This window comes from Scardinius erythrophthalmus (assembly GCF_964197995.2).
Source record: "Scardinius erythrophthalmus genome assembly, chromosome: 12".
In the NCBI taxonomy this organism is placed as follows: Eukaryota; Metazoa; Chordata; class Actinopteri; order Cypriniformes; family Leuciscidae; genus Scardinius; species Scardinius erythrophthalmus.
In genome coordinates, this window is record NC_138232.1 from 36,775,752 (window position 1) to 36,800,122 (window position 24,371).

General features: G+C 40.5%; 2 protein-coding genes across 5 annotated transcripts; one reads left to right on the top strand and one right to left on the bottom strand.

The window, feature by feature from the left end:
* The first annotated feature begins 772 nt into the window (after positions 1-772).
* acp5a (acid phosphatase 5a, tartrate resistant) lies at positions 773-4,768 on the top strand. 3 transcript variants are annotated; one of them, XM_081380727.1, is made up of 6 exons: positions 773-808; positions 2,308-2,398; positions 2,515-2,714; positions 2,924-3,048; positions 3,220-3,565; positions 3,639-4,437. In XM_081380727.1, the coding sequence occupies exons 2-6, from the start codon at positions 2,308-2,310 to the stop codon at positions 3,891-3,893; spliced, it is 1,017 nt and encodes a 338-aa protein (XP_081236853.1). In that variant the 5' UTR covers positions 773-808; the 3' UTR covers positions 3,894-4,437. The 3 variants fall into 3 exon arrangements, with proteins under 3 accessions (XP_081236853.1, XP_081236851.1, XP_081236852.1); XM_081380725.1 differs by lacking the exon at positions 773-808 and adding an exon at positions 2,109-2,198 and having other exon boundaries at positions 3,639-4,768; XM_081380726.1 differs by lacking the exon at positions 773-808 and adding an exon at positions 2,154-2,202.
* A 5,745-nt stretch (positions 4,769-10,513) lies between these two features.
* gcdha (glutaryl-CoA dehydrogenase a) lies at positions 10,514-20,274 on the bottom strand. 2 transcript variants are annotated; one of them, XM_081380709.1, is made up of 12 exons: positions 20,128-20,274; positions 19,610-19,725; positions 19,254-19,289; positions 19,018-19,158; positions 18,188-18,250; positions 17,863-18,033; positions 17,468-17,597; positions 15,171-15,387; positions 14,882-14,985; positions 14,345-14,470; positions 11,944-12,104; positions 10,514-11,114 (listed from the first exon to the last, which is right to left on the bottom strand). In XM_081380709.1, the coding sequence occupies exons 2-12, from the start codon at positions 19,710-19,712 to the stop codon at positions 11,041-11,043; spliced, it is 1,326 nt and encodes a 441-aa protein (XP_081236835.1). In that variant the 5' UTR covers positions 19,713-19,725; positions 20,128-20,274; the 3' UTR covers positions 10,514-11,040. The 2 variants fall into 2 exon arrangements, with proteins under 2 accessions (XP_081236835.1, XP_081236836.1); XM_081380710.1 differs by having other exon boundaries at positions 19,926-20,167.
* Positions 20,275-24,371: the final 4,097 nt, after the last annotated feature.

Sequence of the window (24,371 nt, forward strand, 5' to 3'; positions counted from 1 at the left end):
TTTACATGGTTAATTATTGAAGTGTGCCTCGATAAAAATATAAAGTTAGTTGTTTTATGAATTTTAAATTGAAATATAAAATGTTTACTCTCTAGCCTACTGACTGAATAGTATGTGGACACCTCTTATCCCTCAACAGATTTAAGATATTAACAGATAGGCTCTTCCAGTCATTTTTATGAGAACAGTTATTAATCCTGTGCCATACAATAACATTCTAGAGAATTCTGTGCTTTCAACTTTGTGACAACACTTTTGGGAGGGCTCTTTTTCTATTCCAGCATAACAATGATCCTGTGCACAAAACAAGTCCATATGATTGGTGTGAAGTAACTTGACTGGCCTACACAAAACCTGAACACCTCTGGGATGAACTGGAACGCTGACTGTGTCACCAAACGTCTGTGCCTGATGCTCTACATTTTGTCAACTAGCATATAGCCTCAAAGCTGATGGGAACTAAATGTCACAAAACATTTCACGGGTTTTATTGTGTAAATATGTTGATATGATTTAAACAGCATTTATGGTCTATGGTTGACATCCGAATGGGAATGGAACAGAAAAACAGAACAGAAGTAATACAAAAGTGGAAACGTTAATCTTGGCGTGTTTGAAACAAATGTATTTGTCACATGAGTCTGTGGTCATTGAATCAGTAGGAACATGCTTTTCCTGCATGGTTAAGTCACATGCATACACACACCCATCCTTATATGGGAGCTGATATATAGTGGATGAGGGGAAACAGAGCATCCATTGGAGGGATCACTCACACAAGGATACATCAAGGACTAAGCCACACATTGTGAGTCTTATTTATCTGCTCTGGATAATCATAATGTCAAAGTTTATATAGCCATAGTTTTTTAATAACCACAGGTCTATTGTCTATTTCTCAGTTATAGTTTAGTCAGGCAACTTTTAGGATACAGTTCCCCTTTTTCTGTTTGAATTATACTGTTTAAATGATAATTAAACTAAAACGGTATTTCGTATTTTACATCATTGGGAAATTGTATATATGTACATGTTTGCATGTCTGTGTATTCAGAATACTGGCATACTACAGATATGGTAAAAAAAATATTAAGAGTAGTGTGCTGCTGTTTAAAAAAAAGAAAAGAAGGTATTTTATTGCCATCTGTAGTTCCACTAAGAACCTTTAACCTTTCCATTGCACAAGGTTCTTTATAGTGGAAAAGGGTTCTTAAGATTAGATTTCGAATGTTCTTCACACTAAGAAAAAAAAATGGTTCTTTTAAGAACTGTTGTCTTAACTAAAGGTTCTTCGTGGAACTCAAAATGGTTGTTCCATGGCATTGCTGTGAAAACCCCATTTTGGTATGTCGTGGAAATTTAGTAGGTTGTAATTTAGTAATAGTAAAATTTAGTAATACGAATACAACCTACTAAATCTGACTTCTTCACCACTGACAACTCAAACAACTACCATTTGTAAATACAATAATATAATATACTACAGTATCTCAAGGTAATTCCCAGAATTACCTGAATTACAATACAATCCAATACTTCCCTGAAATATAAGTCCTGTCATGAAGCTACTATCACTACCTCAATCACACTTGAGCTGTTTCTTTTGTTGTCTTTTTTTGAGCTTAGAATCTTTGGTACTTCTATTCCCCATTGGCATGTATCTGACACGACTCCCACGTTGCTCTTTGTAGAAATGAAGTTTTATACACAGCTGGGAGATCCTGGATAGAAAGATGTACATTTAAATCAAACAGTTGAGTAAAAAATCAATGTCACTCAAGTCTTCTTCACTGTGATTCATTCTGGTGATTGGTTTGAAATGATCAAAGCTTATCAAATGACTGTTAGTTCTACTGTGTTAAGCACTTTTTGGGTAAGTCTACATGGTCTTTGACCTGATCATCCTTAGTCTGCATTTTTCTGTACATTTCACCCTTTTTACCACTTCTGAGACCATTAAATAAAATATTTCTATCACAGGTACCTTTAATTTAAGAGTGTTTTATGCTATTTAAAATTCAGCTTCAGGGTTTCCACGATCCCATTGGTCAAGTTGATCATCAGGGTAAAAGAAAACAGCTGTAATTGAAATCAAGGCATGGCTTTTTGATGATCAGAATGGTATAAATATAGAGGTAATGCTGTAGAATGGTAATGAGGTGTAGAGAGAGGATTCTCAAAGAGCAAAAGCTGCTGGTGTAGGTGGTTTCTTTCAACATGAGTTTGTTTGAGTTTTGTGTTTCAGTTCGTGTGTGTGGGAATTGGTTAGTGAACTTTATATGGTTTTGTTTCTGTCTTTCCATACAGATGGCGTCACCACTAATGCTGGTGTTTTTAACTGCTCTCCCTGGGGTCCTCTGCTACAACTCCTCATTCATTGACCTGGAAGCTAAAGGAAGTGAGTATCTGTGTTAAGTTGTGTTAAAGTATGTTTTGTCCCAAACCCTGGTTTTAAGGGTTATGGATATTTGTAACCAAGTGTTTACATACCTACCCGTTTATTGCCTCAATCAGGTAACAAGTCATCCATCAGATTCCTAGTTTTGGGGGACTGGGGTGGACTGCCATATCCTCCCTATGTTACCCCCATAGAGAAGGCCACTGCCCGCATGATGGCCAAAACCGCTTCCCAGATGGGCGCAGACTTCATTTTAGCGCTTGGTGACAACTTCTACTATAAGGGCGTCAGTGACGTCAACGACCCTAGATTCCAGGTTTGGCTTTGAGAGTTTAGAGTTTTGTAAATGTTTTTTTTTTTTTTGTGCATCTTTGGAGTTTTAGCATGCCTACTGTTGAACTGTTAAATGCTAATTTGTCAAGTGGTTGATTTATTGGTGTGACCATTTATAGTTGTGTGCTGGGATTAGAAAGTGCAAATGAGTGTAATTTAATGTAGGCCACAGTCCCATTATGCTCTTTGTAGGTCACGTTTGAAGACGTCTACACTCAGGATTCTCTTAATATTCCATGGTACGTCATTGCTGGCAATCACGACCATGCAGGAAACGTCCTTGCTCAGATTGAGTACAGCCAAAAGTCAAAGAGATGGTATGTGAGCCAACGTATCTAGGCCTCCATGTCTAATTGAGTTTGGTTTCCTGGCTCATAAGCCAATTTGCTGTGCTATTCTACTGTTAATACAGCTGTACTTAGTGTTGACTTGGCAGACACACTGTTCATGTCCAAATAGGCTGTTTTAACATTCATTCTTTCTCATAGGAACTTCCCATACTACTATTATGAGATGAACTTCCGCATTCCTCAATCAGACCGCACTTTGACGATCATTATGTTGGACACAGTGTTGTTGTGTGGCAACTCTGACGACTTCCTTGACCAGCAGCCCAGAGCTCCCCAAAGTGGTGTTCAGGCCAACAGACAACTGCAGTGGCTTCAGGAACGCTTGGCAAAGTCGAAGGCTGACTATCTCCTGGTGGCTGGCCATTATCCGGTGTGGTCCATATCAGAGCATGGGCCAACCGACTGTCTGCTAAAGGGACTGAGACCACTGCTTAAGAAGTACAAGGCCACTGCTTACCTGTGTGGCCATGATCACAATCTCCAAGTAGGTAGACTAGAACCCTTTTGATCAAGTTTAGTTTGTTTCAAGATATTTGACTTCTACTTTGCCATTTCAGTACATCAAGGAGTCTGGTATTGGTTATGTGGTTAGCGGAGCTGGTAACTTCATGGATCCCGACGTGCGGCACCGCAACAAGGTTCCTCGAGGCTACCTCAAGTTCTTCAATGGTGACGCTGGCACCTTGGGTGGCTTTGCCCACATGGAGGTCAACAAGAATCAGCTGACTGTTACTTTTATCCAGGCTAGAGGAACCTCTCTTTACAGGGCTGTTCTTAAAAGGCGTGATGATATTTCCAGAGAGGACGATTAAGTTTGAAGTTTCTTAAACCGTTTTAATGTGACTTTGGGTTATTGACCCAGGTCTTATCTTAATTCTATAATTTAGTGAAGTGCTCAAGATTCAAAGTGCACTATTGAATCCAAGTATTTATACGTTTTAAATGTTGTTTTGAAGACCTGTAAGTGTTTTAAAGTGATTATTAAAACTCCTTTAAACTACTCTTTTGGTCCCTTAAGTCTGCTTCTCAGATTAATTTGAATTAATGCCTGCCGTAGTGTATTTATTAAATGGCGTTTATAACTTCGCTTTTCTGATATTGGTACTTCCTAATTCCAAACACTCGATGGTGTTTGTGAAACATAATTATACAAGTTCTAAAACTGGCCAACTAATTGGCTTGTCATGGGTCTTGAGTTGCAGTTGTTTGGTGGTTCTGACTTGTTGCAAGGCGTTTTTGTTGGCCCTTCAATGCAAACTTTAATGGCTTCGTATAAAACCTGATCCTGTTCTCCCACAAAGTTGGGCACCTGCTAGCTGTATCTGAATTGCATCTCTTTGGAACAGATCAGAATCCAATACTTGGAGTGAACCTGACATGAAAGTGATTACAGATAATCTGGGAAAAATCCCTTTTCCTTCATCTACACTAGCACATACTTTGCTTTCACCTTAATGCCAGACTAATCCATAATAACCCTCAAGAGGTTATGTTTTTTTTGCCTCTAATATTCAAACTTTTTTTTTTTTGGCCATATCTTGAGGTTTGTTTTTGTTCAGTGAAGGGTGCTGATCTTCACAACATAATTAGAAATTATGTAAATCTGGGACTTTTTGCCAAAAACCTGTAGTTTGGCTCTGACATGTTGTATTATAATTTGTTTTGGGGAATGGTGCTTAAAAGTTTTTTTTTTTTAAGCTGCTTGATTTAATCCGATGAATCCCAGCCTTCACATAATATCCTTGGCAGTCAGGACACCAGCCCTAATTCTTTCTGCACATGCTGTGACTGTCCTCAATTCAATCTGGTCAGATCTTTATTCCCAAAACCCTGATTTAACAGTTGGAAAAGTCCTTTACAATGTGCGGCCCCTTTTAATTTAGCTTTTAGCATTACGTAAAGCCTTGCAAGGGGTTTGAAAAGAAGCCATTTTGTATGTGTAATGTTTTTGCTACAACCAATATTTAGGCTAAAAAAAAATACATTTATGTGAAACTAAATTTTCCATACTTTTTGAGCAGTTCTTCAAATTATTTTGTAGCTTTTTGTTCTGTTGCACTAAACTGCCATTCGGCTAATAAGGGTCTGAACTCTGTGGAGGGTGAACAGGTCAATTTGCAGTTTTAAGTGGCTCTTTAGTATTAGTGTAATGCTAAGCCTTCTCTGACCACCTACAGGGTGATTTCCTGCCTGTGACATTAAAGTATGAACTACTACCGGTAACTAATAGGTAAATGTCCTTAACCATCATATTGTTTTATAATTATCCCCAACCCATGTTACATTTGGTCCCTATATTCTTTCACTACAAAGAAAAGGTTTTGTAGAGGTCATTTGTTTGAACCCTTAAATTAAAATTAACAACAGAAAAAATAAAATAAATATATATTTTGAATAAGATCAAGTATATGAGCATAGTGAACATCACAGCAAGTTTGATAAATGCAGTTTGATAATCAGTCAGCGAGGTCACCAGCACTCAAATGTCATTTAAGTCCAAAGATTAACAAGTACAGAGTGTTTATACAGAAAACGTTCGTAAATATGTATAAAATAACTTGAATTCTACAAGAGAGAAAACCATGCCATAGAAAAAAAAAAAAAAAAAAATCCAACACTATATATAGAAATGTATAAAATGTGAGAGGGTGTGATTTGCTAAATCTGTCACTGTTTCCCGCTCAGGTTAAACTCACAGGGCAAAAAAGGGGAGTGTAATCTGATAACATCCTTACTTAACACTTTAACTCTTGCTCTTGACCAGCTAGTCAGTTAAGCTGATCCTCGAATGGTGCCAAAGCTTAGCATGACATGAAATAGGAGTGACACACATGCATGGAAAAGAATGCATATATATACAGTATATATATATATATACACATATACGAACAGCCACAAAAGACAGTCTACTCTCAGCCTGTTGATCTAATGTGTAAACATGGGAAGCGCTCTAGCCAGACGGGATTTAAACTTGGACCCAAGTTTGGTTTGAAGAAGAAAAATGTACCAAGCACAATGTTCTCCCACCATTTCTGAGCGTCAGAGTAGAAACAAAAGCTGATGCTCTCTGTATATTTTTCCATCGTCTTCGGTCGCATTCATATGTAAATTGCGTGAAATTATTTTGTCCATTGGATCGAATGATCTGAAACATTTACCTGCCCATAGACCCTCCCCTCGAAGAAATCAGGACAGAAGTGGTTGAAAGTGGACAAAAGAGACGGATTAAAACACCAGGTGAAAAAGGGAATGTGTCTCCCTCGTCTACTTGTGATCCAGTTGACCAAAACGCATCTTAATACCAGGTGTAAACAGAGCCTCTGCTTAGTGCACCTTGAAAATAAGATGTTGGATTCCGAATCCAATCCAGTTTCACTGGCCACAGTTTTAGTATTACTTGTTTCCAAATAGGCCTTCTGTGCAAATCCATAAACTGCAGAATGCTGGTTATCCTGAGTTGAACTGAATGATCCAACAGTTCAAACATGTTCTGAGGATATATTTTGGCTTCAGGATGAAGGCTGCTCCTGAATTGGCACAATCCTACAGACGTGATCGTGCAGTGTCTTCACCCTGTCCTTATTTTACCGGGCAGGTAATGCGGCTTGGACCGGCATGGCTGTCCGCTTATTGAGGTCGTTTAGGGTCAACAGCACTTATTTTAAGAACAGGCTACTCATCCTCACATGCTCCACAGGACAAGGCCCGGCTTTTGCAGTCAAATTGAAAAGCATGGGGTACAGTGGTAAATACCAAAAACACCCTCATTGGGCATTGAACAGAAAAACAAAACTTTTCAGTTCATCTATTTAAAGACAGGGATTTAAGCTTATTTCAGTGGTCCACTTTAGACATTCTACTATAAGTAACTCTCATTAAATGGCAACTACATGTCAACAAAGAGTCTTTAGAGTATTAGTAGATGTTATGTTAGGGTTAGGATTAGTAGAATAAGTTGACATGTAGTTGCAAAGTTACTTATAGTTAGTAGAATGTCTAAAGTGGACCATCAAAATAAAGTGTTACCTTCATCCAAAAAGGAAAATCTTTTGTTTTATGGAAAATGGTTGTCCTAAAATTTCTTGGTGAACTATTATTTTAAGACTGAATTGGTCTTAGACTGCAATCTAGAGTGAGCCATTGTTCTGTAGTTCAAACTTTATCAGTCCCATCTCTTCTCTCTTGGAATGATACGTGTAAGAGAGTGGAGCTATGTCCTCTAATTTTGGGTCAAGGAAAGACGTAGGCCTCATGTGGGGTCTTGGTGGGGCTCCTGTTTTCCCCTGAATGAGTTTGGGGCAGTGCGGGGCTGTTGAGCACACTGTGAGGAGAGGGAAAGAAGTGAGGCATAAATGGGATGGCAGCCAGAAGAGGGCTGGCCTGGGGGCTGTGGTCCAGAGAGAGGGGGATGACCACATCATCCTGATCCCAAACGTGGAAGGCGTTAGGGTGGGAGTGTGTGAGGACTGGTGGCATGTGCGTTGAACCATCTTCACCTGCCTCACTGCTGGCCTTTAAGATCTCCTCGTCTGGACCCAAAGCCCACTCTGAAAACACACGGGAAATACACAGCAGGGATATATATCTGTGAATCTCCAGAAAAATGTCAACAGAAAAATAAATAAGAAAGTGAAGCCTATTTTAGAGCACATTTTTCTCAAATTCGCATTACTGTAATGTGTCAAGATGTTGTTTTTATCATTAATGTAATAGATTTTTTTTAATTACAATGGAAAAATTATGTATAAATACATCTATTTATTTATTTTCTTCATATTTTCTTTTTACATGATGACAATGAGAACTGTGGGGAAGGTGTCCAAGTATCATGAAAATAAAATCACAATTCAAAGATGTCAATGGTCCTTAATTAAGCTTCATTTTATAGTAATATTATTAGCCATATTAAGCATTATCTATTTATCTATTTATGGGAATTATTTTTTAAGTACAACCTGACGATGTTCTAACTGAAGACGTTATGTCATCTGAGGTCTGTGTTTTTCTCATAATTCATGCCAAATTAAACTATACACATGAACACAAACTAAACAGTCATGTTTTAGACAGTATGCTTAAATGAAAGTAGGAAATTGCATCACATAAAAGTAAACCACCCTTTTCAGCATATGATTATTGGATGCGATATATCAGGTCTGGGCTAGATGATATAATAGCACACTTAAAATAACAACTACATCAATATCAAATAACTAAAATCAAATTGTATCTGCAAACAAACGATGCCGAGCATTTTCTAAGAACTAACTTCAAACATTTCAATCATTAGCTGAATTTTGAACTATATTTATTGTATAATTTCTGTAATCTTTTGAAATAAATAATAACAGTTATAATAATTAAACAATTATATTATTTTTATAGCCTAGGCCTACTTTATCAACATGACTACTGGACAACCACATTACTTAAGCAAAACCAGCTAACTTGTCGACCACTTTTAAAAGCAAGCTAATAAAAGCAAGATTTACCTAAGATGTCAAAAACGAGGTCTTTAATTAAATGTCCCACAATGGCATAAGCGACAGCGACCACCACCACCGCGGCCATCATCAGGTAGAGGAAGGCTTTGGGGAGCTGGATGAGATCTCGGGCTGGAGGTTTGTAGGTCTTATACAGCGGAGACTCAAATGCCGCATACGGAGACCCGTGATCCCCGTAGATGGAGGCGTTCAATTTGCTCATATTCACATGGTTCATTGTCGAACACGGCTTGTAATTTCACCAAAAGAAGAAGAAAAAAAAAATATATATATATATATCCCACTTCCAAAATGTGTCTTGCTTGTCCTCCAGACAGTTTAAGTTAGGCTACGGGAAACTATCTGTCGGTGAGTAGACGCGACGCATAATGAAATAATAAAAGAATAAATTATTAGCACTGCTAAAGTTTAATGCCGTAAAACAAAGCGGTGCACTCTTTCAAGAACGCGATTCCAAACCAGCTATTCTCCTAAGTAGTTTTCCTGATTAGATGGGCAGATGGACTGTGATGTAAGTGTTGGGAGTTTTGAAGATCTCACACCATCGACCGGTCATGATCTTTTCTCGGACAGCGAGACGATTGGTGGATTTGACGCGTCATCACTTAAGTCTCATCAAGGCGCGCGCACGGGTCAGTCAAGGTCAACCAGAAATCGTGCTCTGCTCTAGATAGATGTGATACTGTAGTTGCCTTTATGTGCTATCGGAAATGTCCTGCTTCCCTCTTCTGAAGTCGTGATTACGAGCTCATCGCATTCAAATTTTGACTTGAGAGGGCGTTCGTCCAATTTTTTTAATAGGAAACAAGTATAGGATAATTCCTAGCACGTGCAGTTAGCATTAGACACAGACACATAGAAACATTCTCACGCATTACTAATTATTCACAAATTTTTACTTTTCTAATGATCTGGTAAATTTCATTTTCTTTTCTTTTTGTAATGATCTGGTAAATATACATAACCTAATGTAGAATAATTCGTTATTTAAAAGTGTTATTGAGGAAATTTAGCTTTTTGTCTGGGTAGCTGATTTACTTTTATGTTTTCTAATGAGCCGGATTTAGAATTATTAGTTATTAAAGTGTTATTGAGGAATTGTCTGGGTAATAAATATAGTTTATTATTATTTTTCAAGTGATCTGTAAATACTAGACCTACACTAGCTATTTTTTTTTTTGGAAAGAAGTTAAAGAAATTAACACTTTTATTCATCAAGGACACATTAAATTGATCAAAAGTGGCATTTATAATGTTACAAAAGATTCTAAAAAAAAAAAAAAAAAAAAAAGTATGGCGGTTTCCACAGAAATGTGAACTTTTTTCAACATTGATAATAATCATAAATGTTTCTTGATCATCAAATCATCATATTAGAATGATTTCTGAAGGATCATGTGACACTGAAGACTGGAGTAATGATGCTGAAAATTCAGCTTTGATCACAGGAATAAATTACACTTTACTATATATTCACATAGAAAACAGCTAATTTACATTGGAATAATATTTGGCAATTTTTACTGTATTTTTAATCAAATAAACGCAACTTTGCTGAGCAGAGGAGACTCTTTTAAAAACATAAAAAATCTTAGCAACCCCAAACTTGTGAACGGCAGTGTATATACCCGAATGTAGAATTATTAGTCATAAAATGGTGTTATTGAGGAAATCTAGCTTTTTTTGTCTGAGAGTCTGGGTAATAAATATAGTTTTCTAGTAAATATACTTTTATTTTTCCTAATGATCTGGTAGATACTATATAGCCTAATGTAAAATTATTAGCTATTTAATAGTAAAGAATATTTAGCTGTATAATTGAGGAAATCTAACTTTTTTGGCTGATACTCTGAGTACATAAATACAAAAACTATGATGTTTAACTGTTTATTAACATTATGTACCCACAGATGAATATAAAACACTCATAAAACAAATGAGATTTTATTAGAATGAATGCATAGAATCCCTGTGATGTTCACTTTATTTAATAAATACAACAAAATTAACAAGAGTGACTGACAATGATCAACGGGTCACACTAGATCTCTAAAGTGCAAGCACTTAAAAGTAGTTTAACTTAAAAGTAGTATTTTGAAACCGCTATTAATTATCTCTTATCGTTTAGTTCTCATTTAGTTCAAATGAATAATGTGGAGAAATGGTTTTCAATAATTCATTTTATGACAAGATCATGAACCGTTTCACAATGCAACAGTCTTTGTAACATGACATTTTAATGCATGTCAAACCAGTACCCTAGAGAAGATATATTTACCTTTGCAGACATGCATGTGACCACAGAGAGAGCGGATGTGAGTTTGGACCCATTTACTAAGCAAAAGATTTAAGCGCATATAGAAGCACTTATGGATGGATGTTGATAAAGAGTTTCCCTTATTGCGGAGACAGACGCAAAAGTCCATTATACCCATGTTAGGAGAGAAATATGGGTTTATTTCCCAACAGTAAAAGACTGGAGTCCAGTGATGGCTCTGCCCAAGATCAAAGCATGGATGTCATGAGTGCCTGTGAAAAGCAAAATATTGTGTTATTAATACGCCCTCTCACAGTCATTATCTTTGTTTTAAGCCTATTCTGACCTCTGTTGGCCAAATATATAGCTTTCATTTAAAGTGCCCCTATTATGCTTTCTCAGATATTACCTTTCATGCAGAGTGTAAAATAGCTGTTTGTGAATGTAAAAAGTTTGCAAAAGATCAAAGTGCACGATAAATGGAGTTATAGTTCCCCAAAAGAAAGAACTGATTCTGAACTGCCTGAAATGATTCGTCAGTAATTCAAAGTTTTATTCCTGTTCGTAACTATGTAGGTTTGTAATAAATTTGCATAATGCCAGCCTATGGTCTTCACTGACTGCCCGCGAACAACGTCTACTTTGCCTCTCAAACACTGTGTTATACTTCCAAAGGATGACGACTCTGGCTCGAATTGATACGACAAAACAGACGTTTCTGTTCTCATCGTTTCTGTTTGTATGCAAGTGCTGAGGAAGCCCCCAGAGCTGAAATTCAGATGATAATGGGCATTTCCTTCTGACACATGCTGTAAGCAGTTGACCAATTACAAGAGACTGGGCCATCTGACCAATCAGAGCAGAGTAGGCTCTCGGAAAGGAAGGGTTTAGAGAGACTGGATCCTTGATTGAACCATTTCACACATTGTGAGAAAAGCGGTGATGCTGCAATGTATATTATGAGAAAATTAAAGTGTTGTTTGACCTTGGATGCATGTAAACCTATTATAGGAGACCTCCATAACAAAATGAGGAATCTTTAAAATAGCATTATAGAGGCACTTTAAAATGAAACCAACATTTTTTTCTTTCTCCTTGCACCTTCGTATGTGTTGACGGCCTCTAGGTTCATGACGTGGCGTATGATATGGTATTCGTCTGCTATGCCGTTTCCTCCCAACATGTCTCTGGCCTGCCTGGCGATGTCCAGAGCCTTACCGCAGGAGTTACGTTTCAGCATGGAGATCATCTCTGGCGACTGCCTTTTGGAGAAATTTGATTCAGTTGGATTCATTTTATTTAAACAGGGACAATGCACAAGTTAACATTAACCTTGTATCAAAACAAGGAGAGATGCATTGTGCCAGGTTGTAGCACAAGGCTATTTTCCGCCCGTAGTCCCTTGGTAGGTCAGCAAGACAATAAAACAATTCCATGCAAGTGAAATACAAAACATTAAAATATACAATTTTACAACCACAGTCACACTTAATTTTCAATTAAAACTATCATGTGCTCAATTGTTCCCCCTTCCTAAAACCAACCCAACCCAACCTTTTTGGGTTGAGCGTAACCTTTTTGGGTTGGGTTGAGCGTAATAAAAAGTTTTAGAGGAGGAGCGACAGCATTATTAATGATTTTAAAAAGTAAGCAAACATTTGAATGCATTATCAAATTTCCAAAATTTAAAATATTGTACTTAGTAATTATTTTGCAGTGGTGATACTGACTTGTTTTTTTATTTTTTTATAATGATTCAAGTGGTCAAGTCAAGTCAAGTCAAGTCATCTTCATTTATATAGCGCTTTTAACAATGTAGATTGTTTCAAAGCAGCTTTACAGAGATAAACGTATAATTTAAGGTAACAGAGATTGTTTTGGCTTTATAGCGGTTCTTTAATAAAGTTATTTTCCAGCTAAAGTTAGTTTTGATTGATTCGCTTCCGTCGCAATGATCATTTGTTATTAAATTAGGGGCCGCTAAGACGACACCATTCCCTCTACACAGACTTTAAACGCGAACCTGTGAGAAACGCTGATGGCGTTCACATGCACATTAAGAATTGGTTCTATAGTTATGTGCGTTTGAATATATGTGCGCAGGTTTGGAATTCCCTACAAACCAAGCCTAAACAAAGAACTGGCGTTTCCTTATAATTTTTGATACAGAATTTTATTTTATTTTATTTTATCAATTTGGGGTAGGTACGCGAATTGAGTTTCCCGACAACGCTTTATCTGTAGAGTAGTAAAGGGATCCTCCATAGGGAGAGACTAGTTGGCACTTAAAACTGTCTTACCCGCTTGAAACCAACTTGTCATACAATACAAAAAGTGTGGAACAATCATTGCACTTAAGTAGGTATTTGATGCCTCAATGGTAAGAGAGTTTCTTATATTTTTATAAGATTAGATTTCAGTGTACTACTCAGTTTTTTAACATGTTTTTTTAAAGGTAAGAGTTGGGTCCAGGGTAACACACAAATATTTGAATTCATCCATATTTTTAATTGTATGCCCATTTACTAAAACATTCCTTAAGTTTACATTTGAAGAGTTCAGATGCAAAAGCCTCTAAGTGCCATCTGAAATTTTCTTCTAAAATTATAATTTTTATCAAGCTTGTATATTTAAGTTCAGTAATTTCACTTAAATGGCAATGAAAACTACCTATTAATTGTTATTTAAGTGAAATTACTGAACTTAAATATATGAGCTTGATAAAAAAATGATTATTTCAGAAGAAAATTTCAGATGGCACTTAGAGGCTTTTGCATCTGAACTCTTCATCTATTTTTAAAAAACATGGTTACCGTCTTTTCAGTATTCAAAGTGAGACATGAGTTATGTAACCATTCAACAACCTTATGCATTACATTCGTTAATTTCAAAGCAACCACTGTAGCATTCTTCCCATGAGTGTACAGCACAGTATCATCCGCATACATTATTAAATCAATATCATTACATACTAGTGGAAGGTCATTTATATATATACTAAAAAGCAGCGGCCCTAAGATTGACCCTTGCGGGACCCAAATGGTACATCTTTTCAATGGGGATAATGTATTGTTCATTCGCACGCACTGATGTCGCCCACTCAAGTAAGATTTGAACCAGTTTTGTGTGTTTATTAAAAGATTGTAGAGTGCCAATTTGCTTAATAGTATCTCATGATTAACCGTATCGAAAGCCTTGCTTAAATCAAGAAAAACTGCTCCCACCACTCCACCTTGATCTAAATTTGTTTTAATTTGTTCAAGGAAGTAGCAGCACGCTGTTTCAGTTGAGTGTTTTTTCCTGAATCCAAATTGCATTGGGTGTAAAAAGGCCTTAGAGTCAAGGTGAGCAATTAGTTATGTGCGAGAAGATTCGGTGAGCTACAGGATTCTTTTGGAATGAGACAGCCGAGGTGTATTCTGACAAGCTCTGCACTCCTTGAACGTTTTACATAACCTGCTATACATTAAACCACTTATAAAGACAGAGACGAAAGACTCACTTCTTTTGGTCAATGAGTCTACCCAACTGTAAACAGGACTGCAGCCCGATCGTAATCTCAGTCAGCATGTCTGCCATCTTCTTCTGTATGAGTTGGTTTCTGGCCAGTGGGACTCCGAACTGGATTCTACAATGGGAAAATCATTCAAATACACTTCTGTTTCAAAAGTTTGGTAAGATTCGTTTTGTTGTTGTTGTTGTTTTTAAAGAAATTAATGTTTTTATTCAGAAAGGATTCATTAAATTGATCAAAAGTGTCAGTAAAGACATTTATAATGTTACGAAATGGTTCAATTTAAAATAAATTCTATATTCATCAGAGAATCCTGGAAAAAAAAAGTTTCCACAAAAATATTAAGCAACTGTTTTTAACATTGATACTACTCTTCATACAGTATATGCACAAGTCAGTTCATATAGTTCTACAAATACTTCATATGGAAATACAATTTTAAGGCATTTCCTCCATTGCACCTTTAATATTTTGAACGTTGTGACTATAAATGTTAATTTGAAAACCTTATGCTAATCCGCTCACCTGTCCAAGGTGTACTGGCGGGCAGCATGGAAACAAAATTCCGCAGCACCCAGAGCGCCCCATGCAATGCCATAACGGGCATTATTCAGGCAGCCAAAGGGACCCTACAGAAAACAACATATATAACTGCAAGCAGTGTATCAACTGATTAAAATGAACCATGTATCAGTGTGGTTGCCAGGGAAAATGCGGTCTTCATACTTAGGGTTGGAGGTTTGATCAGAAGTATGATCAGGACTACTAGTGATGCTTAGTATGCACTATTAATAATAGTAACAAACATACTCACAGCGAGGCCAGTCACATGAGGCAGCAGGTTTTCCTCTGGCACTTCAACCTCGTCCATTAGGATCATCCCAGTGGCTGAGGCCCTGAGGGAGAACTTGCCCTCTATCTTAGGGGTGCTCAATCCCTGCATTCCTCTCTCCAGGATAAACCCTCTCACTTTGCCATCCTCACATTTTGCCCAGACCACACAGATGTCAGCGTACGGGGAGTTAGTGATCCTGCTCAGAGGAAAAAAAAGGGTTGGTGTGAAGGCTTAGTATCACTCACCTGTGCTGTGTGTTTAAAATGTATGTGGAGTTGTTATAGTTTTGAATTCAGTTCTCTGGATGGACGAGTTTGACGCATGCGCAGTACAATTGCCCCCCCCCCCCCCGTCAGAGGGCAGCACTGAGTCGTGTCACTTACAGCAGTGGTTCCCAACAGGGGGGTCGCGGCCCACAAGGGGGCCTCAGCGAGCTCTGTGGGGGGTCGCGTCATATTTTGAATAGTTTTGAGCAATGAGCATTAAATAAAAGTCCTTAACTTTTTTCTGTTCAAAATTTACAAAATGTATATAATGAGCGAGTTCATCATGAATCCATTTTCCAATCCGTGTTTTTGTCTTATCCTAAACCACTATGGTACACCTATGATAAGTGTTTACATTGGGACTATTTCACACTGGTTCGGATCGCTGCAGCTGCGGAGTAGCCTAGTACCTGCGTGACCCGTCATAGACGTACACAGAGAGAAGTAGTTCCGGCTACAATGTTCTTCCGAAAGACGCATTATTCTGTTAATAAACGCATGTTTATTATCACTCGTTATAGCGCCAAAAGCGTCAAAAATAAAGCCTCACAAATAACATGCAAGTATTGAGGTCCCAGACAGCAGTCATTTAGTAATAGCCTATATATATATATATATATATATATTTTTTTTTTACCTACACCTACCTGAATATTTTTGTTATTGCATTTCAAATAGGGCCACTTTATAGGCTACTCCTAGGCTTACGTTTTTAAATTACAAAGGGCCTACTGATGTTTTTGTTATTGTATTTTCAATATTATAGGCTATTATTTGTTCATAAACATATCTGGTTGTAGTAAACATACCGTTTGCTTGAAAACAACATATTCTGTCATCCTTGCTGCAAGTTTACAAGAGCGATAATATCATTAAATGTGAACTTGTGAAGGGGGGCCCTAAAATATTTTCTTGGGAAAAAGGGGGTCTCAGACAAAAAAAGGTTGGGAACCACTGACTTACAGGACATTTGCTCGGATGTATAGAAGAAAAGTAGCGCTTTGAACAAGAACCAAAACAAAATCAATGGAGAAGGATATTCTGCCTTGGCTGCATCTGACTCTACTATATAGTACACCAAAAACAGTATGTGACAATAGTACTCACAGTACTCATAAAAGAGTAGGCAAGAAGTACCCGGATGAAAAACTACTTCCGGCGAGATTATGAAGTGTGACACTTTACTAACCCATGAGGCCACGGGAGAGGATTTGTGAATGGCAGTGAAGTCACAAAACTGACGCTGGTAGATCACGAGATAGTGACAATATGATTTTATTTTAGTTAGTTTTGGAGTCCAAAAATTTTAATTTCCGTTTTCTATGCTCATTTTAGATATAACAAAAATGTTTTAATTTAAGTTTCATTGTAATATTTGATAATAACACATAGCTCATTGGACTGGATTGCTAAATTAAGGCATTCAGAGCTCTAGTTTATACTTGAAACTCACATAGCGGTACTACTGTGGCTTTAGATTAAAGCATCTGCTAAATGATTAAATGTAACCTGTAAATGTAATCTGCTCAGACAGAAACATCTCTGACTTAAAGCCAGATTCACACAATATAGACTTATTAAGTAAACAGATGGTCAGCAGATTTTAGTATCCTCCCAAACCAGCAAGGGACAAATACCCAGTAGAGGGTGAAGTTACAAAATCTAAATCTGGACATTGGTACACAGCCTTCATATGAGATCTCTTACATAAGAAACCATGCAATGAACTGACCCTTACATAAAATACTGACGCGTTGTGCAACTCCACGCTGTTGACGACTCTATCGATCAAGTTCACCAAATTTATGTTTTATTACAGCGCGATACATTCGAAAGCATTAAAATTCAAAATTCATCCTGTGAAAATCGTTTAGAAACTGGACATTGCAGAACTTTAAAACATTTTAGCAAGCTAAATTTTTGTGATGTTGACTGGTAGTCCAAATGTCCAAGGCAAGACTCCTGAGTCCTGACTAAACTGAACTATGCAAACTATTTGGCGGCATTTACCATGTTTTTGCCCCGCTGATGGTATAGGTCCTGCTGGAGGGGTTGTATCTGGCTTTGGTCTCCATGCCACTAGGGTCACTCCCATGGTTTGGTTCTGTAAGTCCAAAACAGCCCAGCATCTCTCCAAGAGCTGGGAAGAATGAAAGGCACAAAACAATATATTACATAAATGACGTTTTTAATAAAATTAGACACTATTACACGGTAAATTGTGCTTTATCCAGTCACTGTTAACCACTGAATAATTAGGATGTAAAAAATTACTTTTCACTATTTTACGAGTCAATGAAATTAATAAATTATTATTTTAAATTCAGTTTTAAAATGACTGATGAACGTTAAACTATGTAAATCGTTTTATAGCAGATCAATGCATCGACACGCAGTTGACTAACCTAGTTTAGGCAGGTATTTCTGCTTCTGTGCTTCTGTTCCATATGCATTGATAGGGTGCATGACCAGCGAGGACTGGACACTCATAACTGAACGGTACCCACTGTCCACTCTCTCCACCTCTCTGGCGATCAGACCGTAGGCCACGTAACTAGTGCCCGCACAGCCATATCCTTCAACACAAAAACGTCAGACACTGTACATTATACACAAATTTTTTATATAGATAGTTTACATGGACAACAAAATGACAGTCACTGTAAGCTGTACACACAAGCTCTTGAGTTAATTAAGACTGTGGTTTGTGGTTTCAACACCTGATTTTACCTTGAATCGTAGGCCCAAGGACACCAAGTTCTCCCATCTCGTTTACAATCTCCCGATGGAAATCTGAAGAAATCACAGCCACAGATTTGAATTTTAGGCATTTTTAATCAAATAAAATAAAAGTTTCTGTGGTAAGAATTAAAGGGATAATTCACCCAAAAATTTAAATTGTTAGGTGAACAATTTCATCATTTATTTACTCTCATGCTGTTCCAAACTTTCGTTCATCGTCAAAACACTAATAAAGAGCTTTTTAATGAAATCTGAATTCTCATATGAATCAAGCAGTTCAATCCAAGTCTTCTGAATAGACACAATCACTTTATATGATGAACAGACTTAATTAAGGCTTTTATTCACATATACACATTGATCAGTGAACACACATAGAGCACTCAATATGATAAACGGAAGCTCAACCGAACTTGCTTGACGCATAAGAACAAACCTTGTTAGTTATTCTGCTTTAAGCAAGCATGCTTTTACCAAATTTGAGTGCTTAATGTACATTCACTGATCAATGTTGATATGCGAGTAATAGCCTGAATTAAATAACAGATCACATCTTCGGAAAACTTGTATTTTCGCTCGATTCACATGGATTTATTTGACTTTTTTTGAAGAATCAGAGTTCTTCATTTCAGATTTCATTAAAAAAGCTCTTAATTTATGTTCCGAAGATGAACAGACGTCTTATTGGTTTGGAACGAAATGAGGACAAGACATTGATGACAGAACTTTAATTTTTGGGTGAACTATCCCTTTAATTATGCATGAAGGCTGTCGACTGCTGATCTGATCCATCAGATGTGACTAGCTCTTCCACTTACTCTCATTCCTGTTGGCCATGAGGATGCGGGGCATGAGCTTCTCCTCGCAGTATGTGCGGAAACTGTCTCGGATCATGATCTCCTCTTCTGTGAGCTGGCCCTCCAGATCCAAAGCATCTCGCCAGTTAAAATGCACCTTAGCTATAAATCAAAAAGCTTTTTTTTCAGCTCAAATACAGTACATGATGTCAAATTCAAACCATACAAATTCGAAAATATGAAACAAATATATTTACGTCTTTTTGCTGTTATTTTCACTTGCTCCTCTGTCTCTGAAAAGTAATGATAGGGTATTATTGGCACAATCAAGCAGATAGATGCTAAGCTTTAACATCAAGACACGTATATTCTCCAACTTTGTGTCATTTTTTAGCCTAAGGAATGTAAAATAAGTTTAGTTTACAGAGATATATATATTTTAAATGTATTGATGATCCCGCAATGCATTTACACATTGTCATGTGGAGCTAGATGATGCCACCGGTTATTAGCTTGCTATAAAAAGTTCCCTGTTTTGTCTACTTTTCTTGTCCTCACAACTGAAATGATCATTCCGAGTTATGGTTGAGTTATGGTGAATTAGTGATCTAACCGTATGCAGCAGGTGCTGAAGTGCCCTGGGCCCTTGACACAGAGATCAGAGAACATCGCTGTGAGTTCAACAGCAGGCGTGATAGAGCTGTTCTTAATGCCATGGTGTATTCAGACCTGAAAATGTAACAATAATTGTTAGTGTTACAGCAACATTATAGCAGTGTTTACTTCGCTGTCATTTTTAATACTTCCAGTGGTAATTAGCTGTATGTTGGTTTTACGTTCCATACTTTTTTTTACACAAAGTATTAAATAGGCTACATGTTTTTGTTTTTATTTCATAAATACTGTAAAATCGTGAGGGGTTACTGTACCAGTTATTATTTTTCCTTTAGAAAGTTGTTTTTTTTCCATTGCATAAGTGTCCAGTCTACACATTGTTACACAACGGCAACTCATATTAGACACATGTACAGATTTCAAAATCTTCTATTTGCCTCTGTTTCAGATTTATAACATTTAGCTGTTTCCATTCGTCGTGCAGTCAAACTAAAAAACTATATTTAAAAATCATACCTTCACAGCCTTTGATCAGATGATTTCCCTGTCTACTGTCGGTAACACTATTTATATTCAACTATTGGAGGAACGTGTCACATGCACACTTGGAAGAACGCACCCTCCATCTTTTGTGTGGGTGTGTTTCATAATGCCTTTGACTCTGCCATAGGGAATCTGCGTTATGTAGCATAATGTCTTTGACTGTGTTCACCCCACAATAACGTCAATAATCATTTTACTCTACATAATTACATACATCAATGATTATATTATCAAAATGTGGAAAATAACGAATAATGACATTTAAAATTTAAAATTTAAAGTAAATTTGTTCGCTCATGCCACACACAAAATGGCTGATGACAACGTCCGAACTCCAATGGCATGTCGAAGGCGTTTGCCGCACCTCGCCCTCTGATTGGATGATTAGAAGAGGCGTCTGCGCGGAGAGGAATTTTTAAAGTGCATTGCTCTGTTACACAACATAAAATGACTGAAAGGCCGGAGTCGTCGGAAATATTCCCGTTATGAATATTTTCATAATTATAAATAGCCGTATTTATATAAATAAGTGTTTATGAACCAAGGGTAATGTATTGTACAATACATAATTGATAAATTACAGGTTATAGAGAAGTAAAGCACAGTGCCATAGTAAAGATCAACAAATAAAGCATGTTAATACAAAATATTGCTCTTTAATGCCTGTTAGAAAAAGCACTTTCACAGTAGCTCTTTTTGTTCTTCTTTTTTACCCTCCTTGGGGCAACTTTTTTTATTAGTAATAATACAAAGTCAGGGTTGTAGAACTGTAGGCCCCTAGCAAATATTTATGATTTTTGTTTGGTAAAATGATCATGAATGACATTCTTTTAAAGTCCTTCTGCCTTGAAACGCACAGCATTATTCAATGTGTTGACGTAATTTAACAGGAAGACAAGGTGGGACTGGGACATATTGTCACGATCCGCTCAAGAAAGACAGCGAGGAGGATCCAAGTGCAGTTGAGGTGAGGTTTATTAAAAGGGTAATCCAAAGAATGGTCAAAACAGGCAGGGTTCAAAATCCAGTGAAGCAATCCAAAACAGTAAACAATAAACAGGCTCAGGGAACACGGGAAACCAAACGCGGTGTGACAACAACAACGATACACACAGGACATGGAACAAACAGGGCTTTAAATACAGGAACAAACTAGATGACAACGAGAGACAGCTGGAAACAGATAACAAACACCTGTGCAATCACACAGACTGGAATTGTGGGAAAGGTAGTTCCTGTGAATGACACCGTGGGGAAATGAGGACATCTAGTGGATACCAGGGGAACACAACCAGACACTGTGACATAACCCCCCCTCTACGGAGTGGCTCCCAGACACTCCAAGACCAGACACGGAACTAAACAAAAACTCAGGAGGGAGGTGGCAAGGTGGAGGATCAGGGGGAGGGACGGGGGGCCAGGTCCATGAAGGGAAACAGAAACAGGGGGTAACAGACTCAAAGGGAGCCAGGGTGACACAGACAGTACATTGGGGAAACAGTGCGAAGCAAACAGTTCATCCGGTGGCCGGGGCGAAGCGAACAGTCCCTCGGGCGGCCGGGGCGAAGCGAACAGTCCCTCGGGCGGCCGGGACGGAGACGACAGTCCCTCGGGCGGCCGGGACGGAGACGACAGTCCATTGGGCGGCCACGGCGGTGAAGACCCCTCGGACGGCCACGGCGGTGAAGACCCCTCGGGCGGCCAGGGCGGTGAAGACCCCTCGGGCGGCCAGGGCGGTGAAGACCCCTCGGGCGGCCAGGGCGGTGAAGACCCCTCGGGCGGCCAGGGCGGTGAAGACCCCTCGGGCGGCCAGGGCGGTGAAGACCCCTCGGGCGGCCAGGGCGGTGAAGACCCCTCGGGCGGCCAGGGCGGAGAAGACCCCTCGGGCGGCCAGGGCGGAGAAGACCCCTCGGGCGGCCAGGGCGGAGAAGACCCCTCGGGCGGCCAGGGCGGAGAAGACCCCTCGGGCGGCCAGGGCGGAGAAGACCCCTCGGGCGGCCAGGGCGGAGAAGACCCCTCGGGCGGCCAGGGCAGAGAAGACCCCTCGGGCGGCCAGGGCAGACACTTTCCCTCGGGCGGCCAGGGCGGAGACTCTCCCTCGGGCGGCCAGGACGGAGACTTTCCCTCGGGCGGCCAGGGCGGAGACATTCCCTCGGGCGGCCAGGGCGGAGACGACCCCTCGGGCGGCCAGGGCGGAGACGACCCCTCGGGCGGCCACGGTGGAGACGACCCCTCGGATGGTGGAACTGGCACCACCGGCTCAAGCACTGGAACTGGCACCACTGGAACTGGCACTGGAACTGGCACCACCGGCTCGGGCACTGGAACTGGCACCACCGGCTCAGGCACTGGAACTGGCACCACCGACTCAAGCACTGGAACTGGCACCACCGGAACTGGCACTGGAACTGGCACCACCGGCTCGGGCACTGGAACTGGCACCACCGGCTCAAGCACTGGAACTGGCACCACCGGAACTGGCACTGGAACTGGCACCACCGGCTCGGGCACTGGAACTGGCACCACCGGCTCAGGCACTGGAACTGGCACCACCGACTCAAGCACTGGAACTGGCACCACCGGAACTGGCACTGGAACTGGCACCACCGGCTCGGGCACTGGAACTGGCACCACCGGCTCAGGCACTGGAACTGGTACCACCGACTCAGGCACTGGAACTGGCACCACCGGCTCGGGCACTGGAACCACCGGCTCAGGCACCATCGGCTCGGGCATTGGAACTGGCACCACCGGCTCGGGCACTGGAACTGGCACCACCGGCTCGGGCACTGGAACTGGCACCACCGGCCCTGGAACAGACACCACCGGTCCAAGCGTGCGCGCAGCCCACACACACCACATGGCTGTGGCCATAATGGCCAGTGTCGCGGTCACTGAGGGCTCAGGAATAGATGTCACCGGCTCTGGAACAGGAACAGACACAGACACAGGAACCGACACAGGAACCGACACAGGAACAGAGACTGGCTCCGACTCAGGAACAGACACTGGCTCCGGCCCAGAGACTGGAACAGACACCACTGGCTTAGGAACTGGAACAGACACAGACACAGGAACAGACACTGGCTCCGGCACAGGAACTGGCACCACCGGCTCAGGCACTGGAACTGGCACCACCGGCTCGGACACTGGAACTGGCACCACCGGCTCGGACACTGGAACTGGCACCACTGGAACTGAGACCACCGGCACTGGGACCACCGGCTCGGACACTGGAACTGGCACCACTGGAACTGAGACCACCGGCACTGGGACCACCGGCACTGGGACCACCGGCACTGGGACCACCGGCACTGGGACCACCGGCACTGGGACCACCGGAACAGTCATGGAGGGAGTCTTCCTTCTCCTCCTCCGTTTAGGGACCACCAGACTCGGGACCACCGGACTCGGGCTGGGCAGCGGCGATGCATTCTCTCGGCTGGGCAGCGGCGATGCATTCTCTCGGCTGGGCAGCGGCGATGCATTCTCTCGGCTGGGCAGCGGCGATGCATTCTCTCGGCTGGGCAGCGGCGATGCATTCTCTCGGCTGGGCAGCGGCGATGCATTGTCTCGGCTGGGCAGCGGCGATGCATTGTCTCGGCTGGGCAGCGGTGATGCATTGTCTCGGCTGGGCAGCGGTGAAGCATTCTCACGGCCGGCAGACTTGCGTCTCCTATCCCCTCTCTGTCCACGACGGCGAGATGGGGGCTCCGACCCGTCCCTCAGCAACCCGAATTCGAAGAGGGGGCATGGTGGAGGGTAGTGTTGGATTCCCTCTCGACCCACCATTCCTCTGCGAGCTCCCCGGGTCCCACGGAAAATGACCAGACGGGTACCCTCGAAACACTCTCTCCTCTCCCGCTCAGTGGTAGGAGGAGGGATACGAAACCCCAAATTGCTAGATCCATACATGGGTGTATCGTTCTGTCACGATCCGCTCAAGAAAGACAGCGAGGAGGATCCAAGTGCAGTTGAGGTGAGGTTTATTAAAAGGGTAATCCAAAGAATGGTCAAAACAGGCAGGGTTCAAAATCCAGTGAAGCAATCCAAAACAGTAAACAATAAACAGGCTCAGGGAACACGGGAAACCAAACGCGGTGTGACAACAACAACGATACACACAGGACATGGAACAAACAGGGCTTTAAATACAGGAACAAACTAGATGACAACGAGAGACAGCTGGAAACAGATAACAAACACCTGTGCAATCA

Bases quoted from the DNA above. Each gene is read 5' to 3' on its own strand.
- acp5a (XM_081380727.1), top strand. From the start codon at position 2,308: ATGGCGTCACCACTAATGCTGGTGTTTTTAACTGCTCTCCCTGGGGTC. The intron at 2,399-2,514 runs GTGAGTATCTGT...TGCCTCAATCAG, and splicing joins TGACCTGGAAGCTAAAGGAA to GTAACAAGTCATCCATCAGA. The intron at 2,715-2,923 runs GTTTGGCTTTGA...TGCTCTTTGTAG, and splicing joins TCAACGACCCTAGATTCCAG to GTCACGTTTGAAGACGTCTA.
- gcdha (XM_081380709.1), bottom strand. From the start codon at position 19,712: ATGGCATTAAGAACAGCTCTATCACGCCTGCTGTTGAACTCACAGCGA. The intron at 19,159-19,253 runs GTAAATATATTT...TTTGATTTATAG, and splicing joins GAAAATAACAGCAAAAAGAC to CTAAGGTGCATTTTAACTGG. The intron at 14,986-15,170 runs GTGAGTATGTTT...TGTTTTCTGTAG, and splicing joins CTCATGTGACTGGCCTCGCT to GGTCCCTTTGGCTGCCTGAA.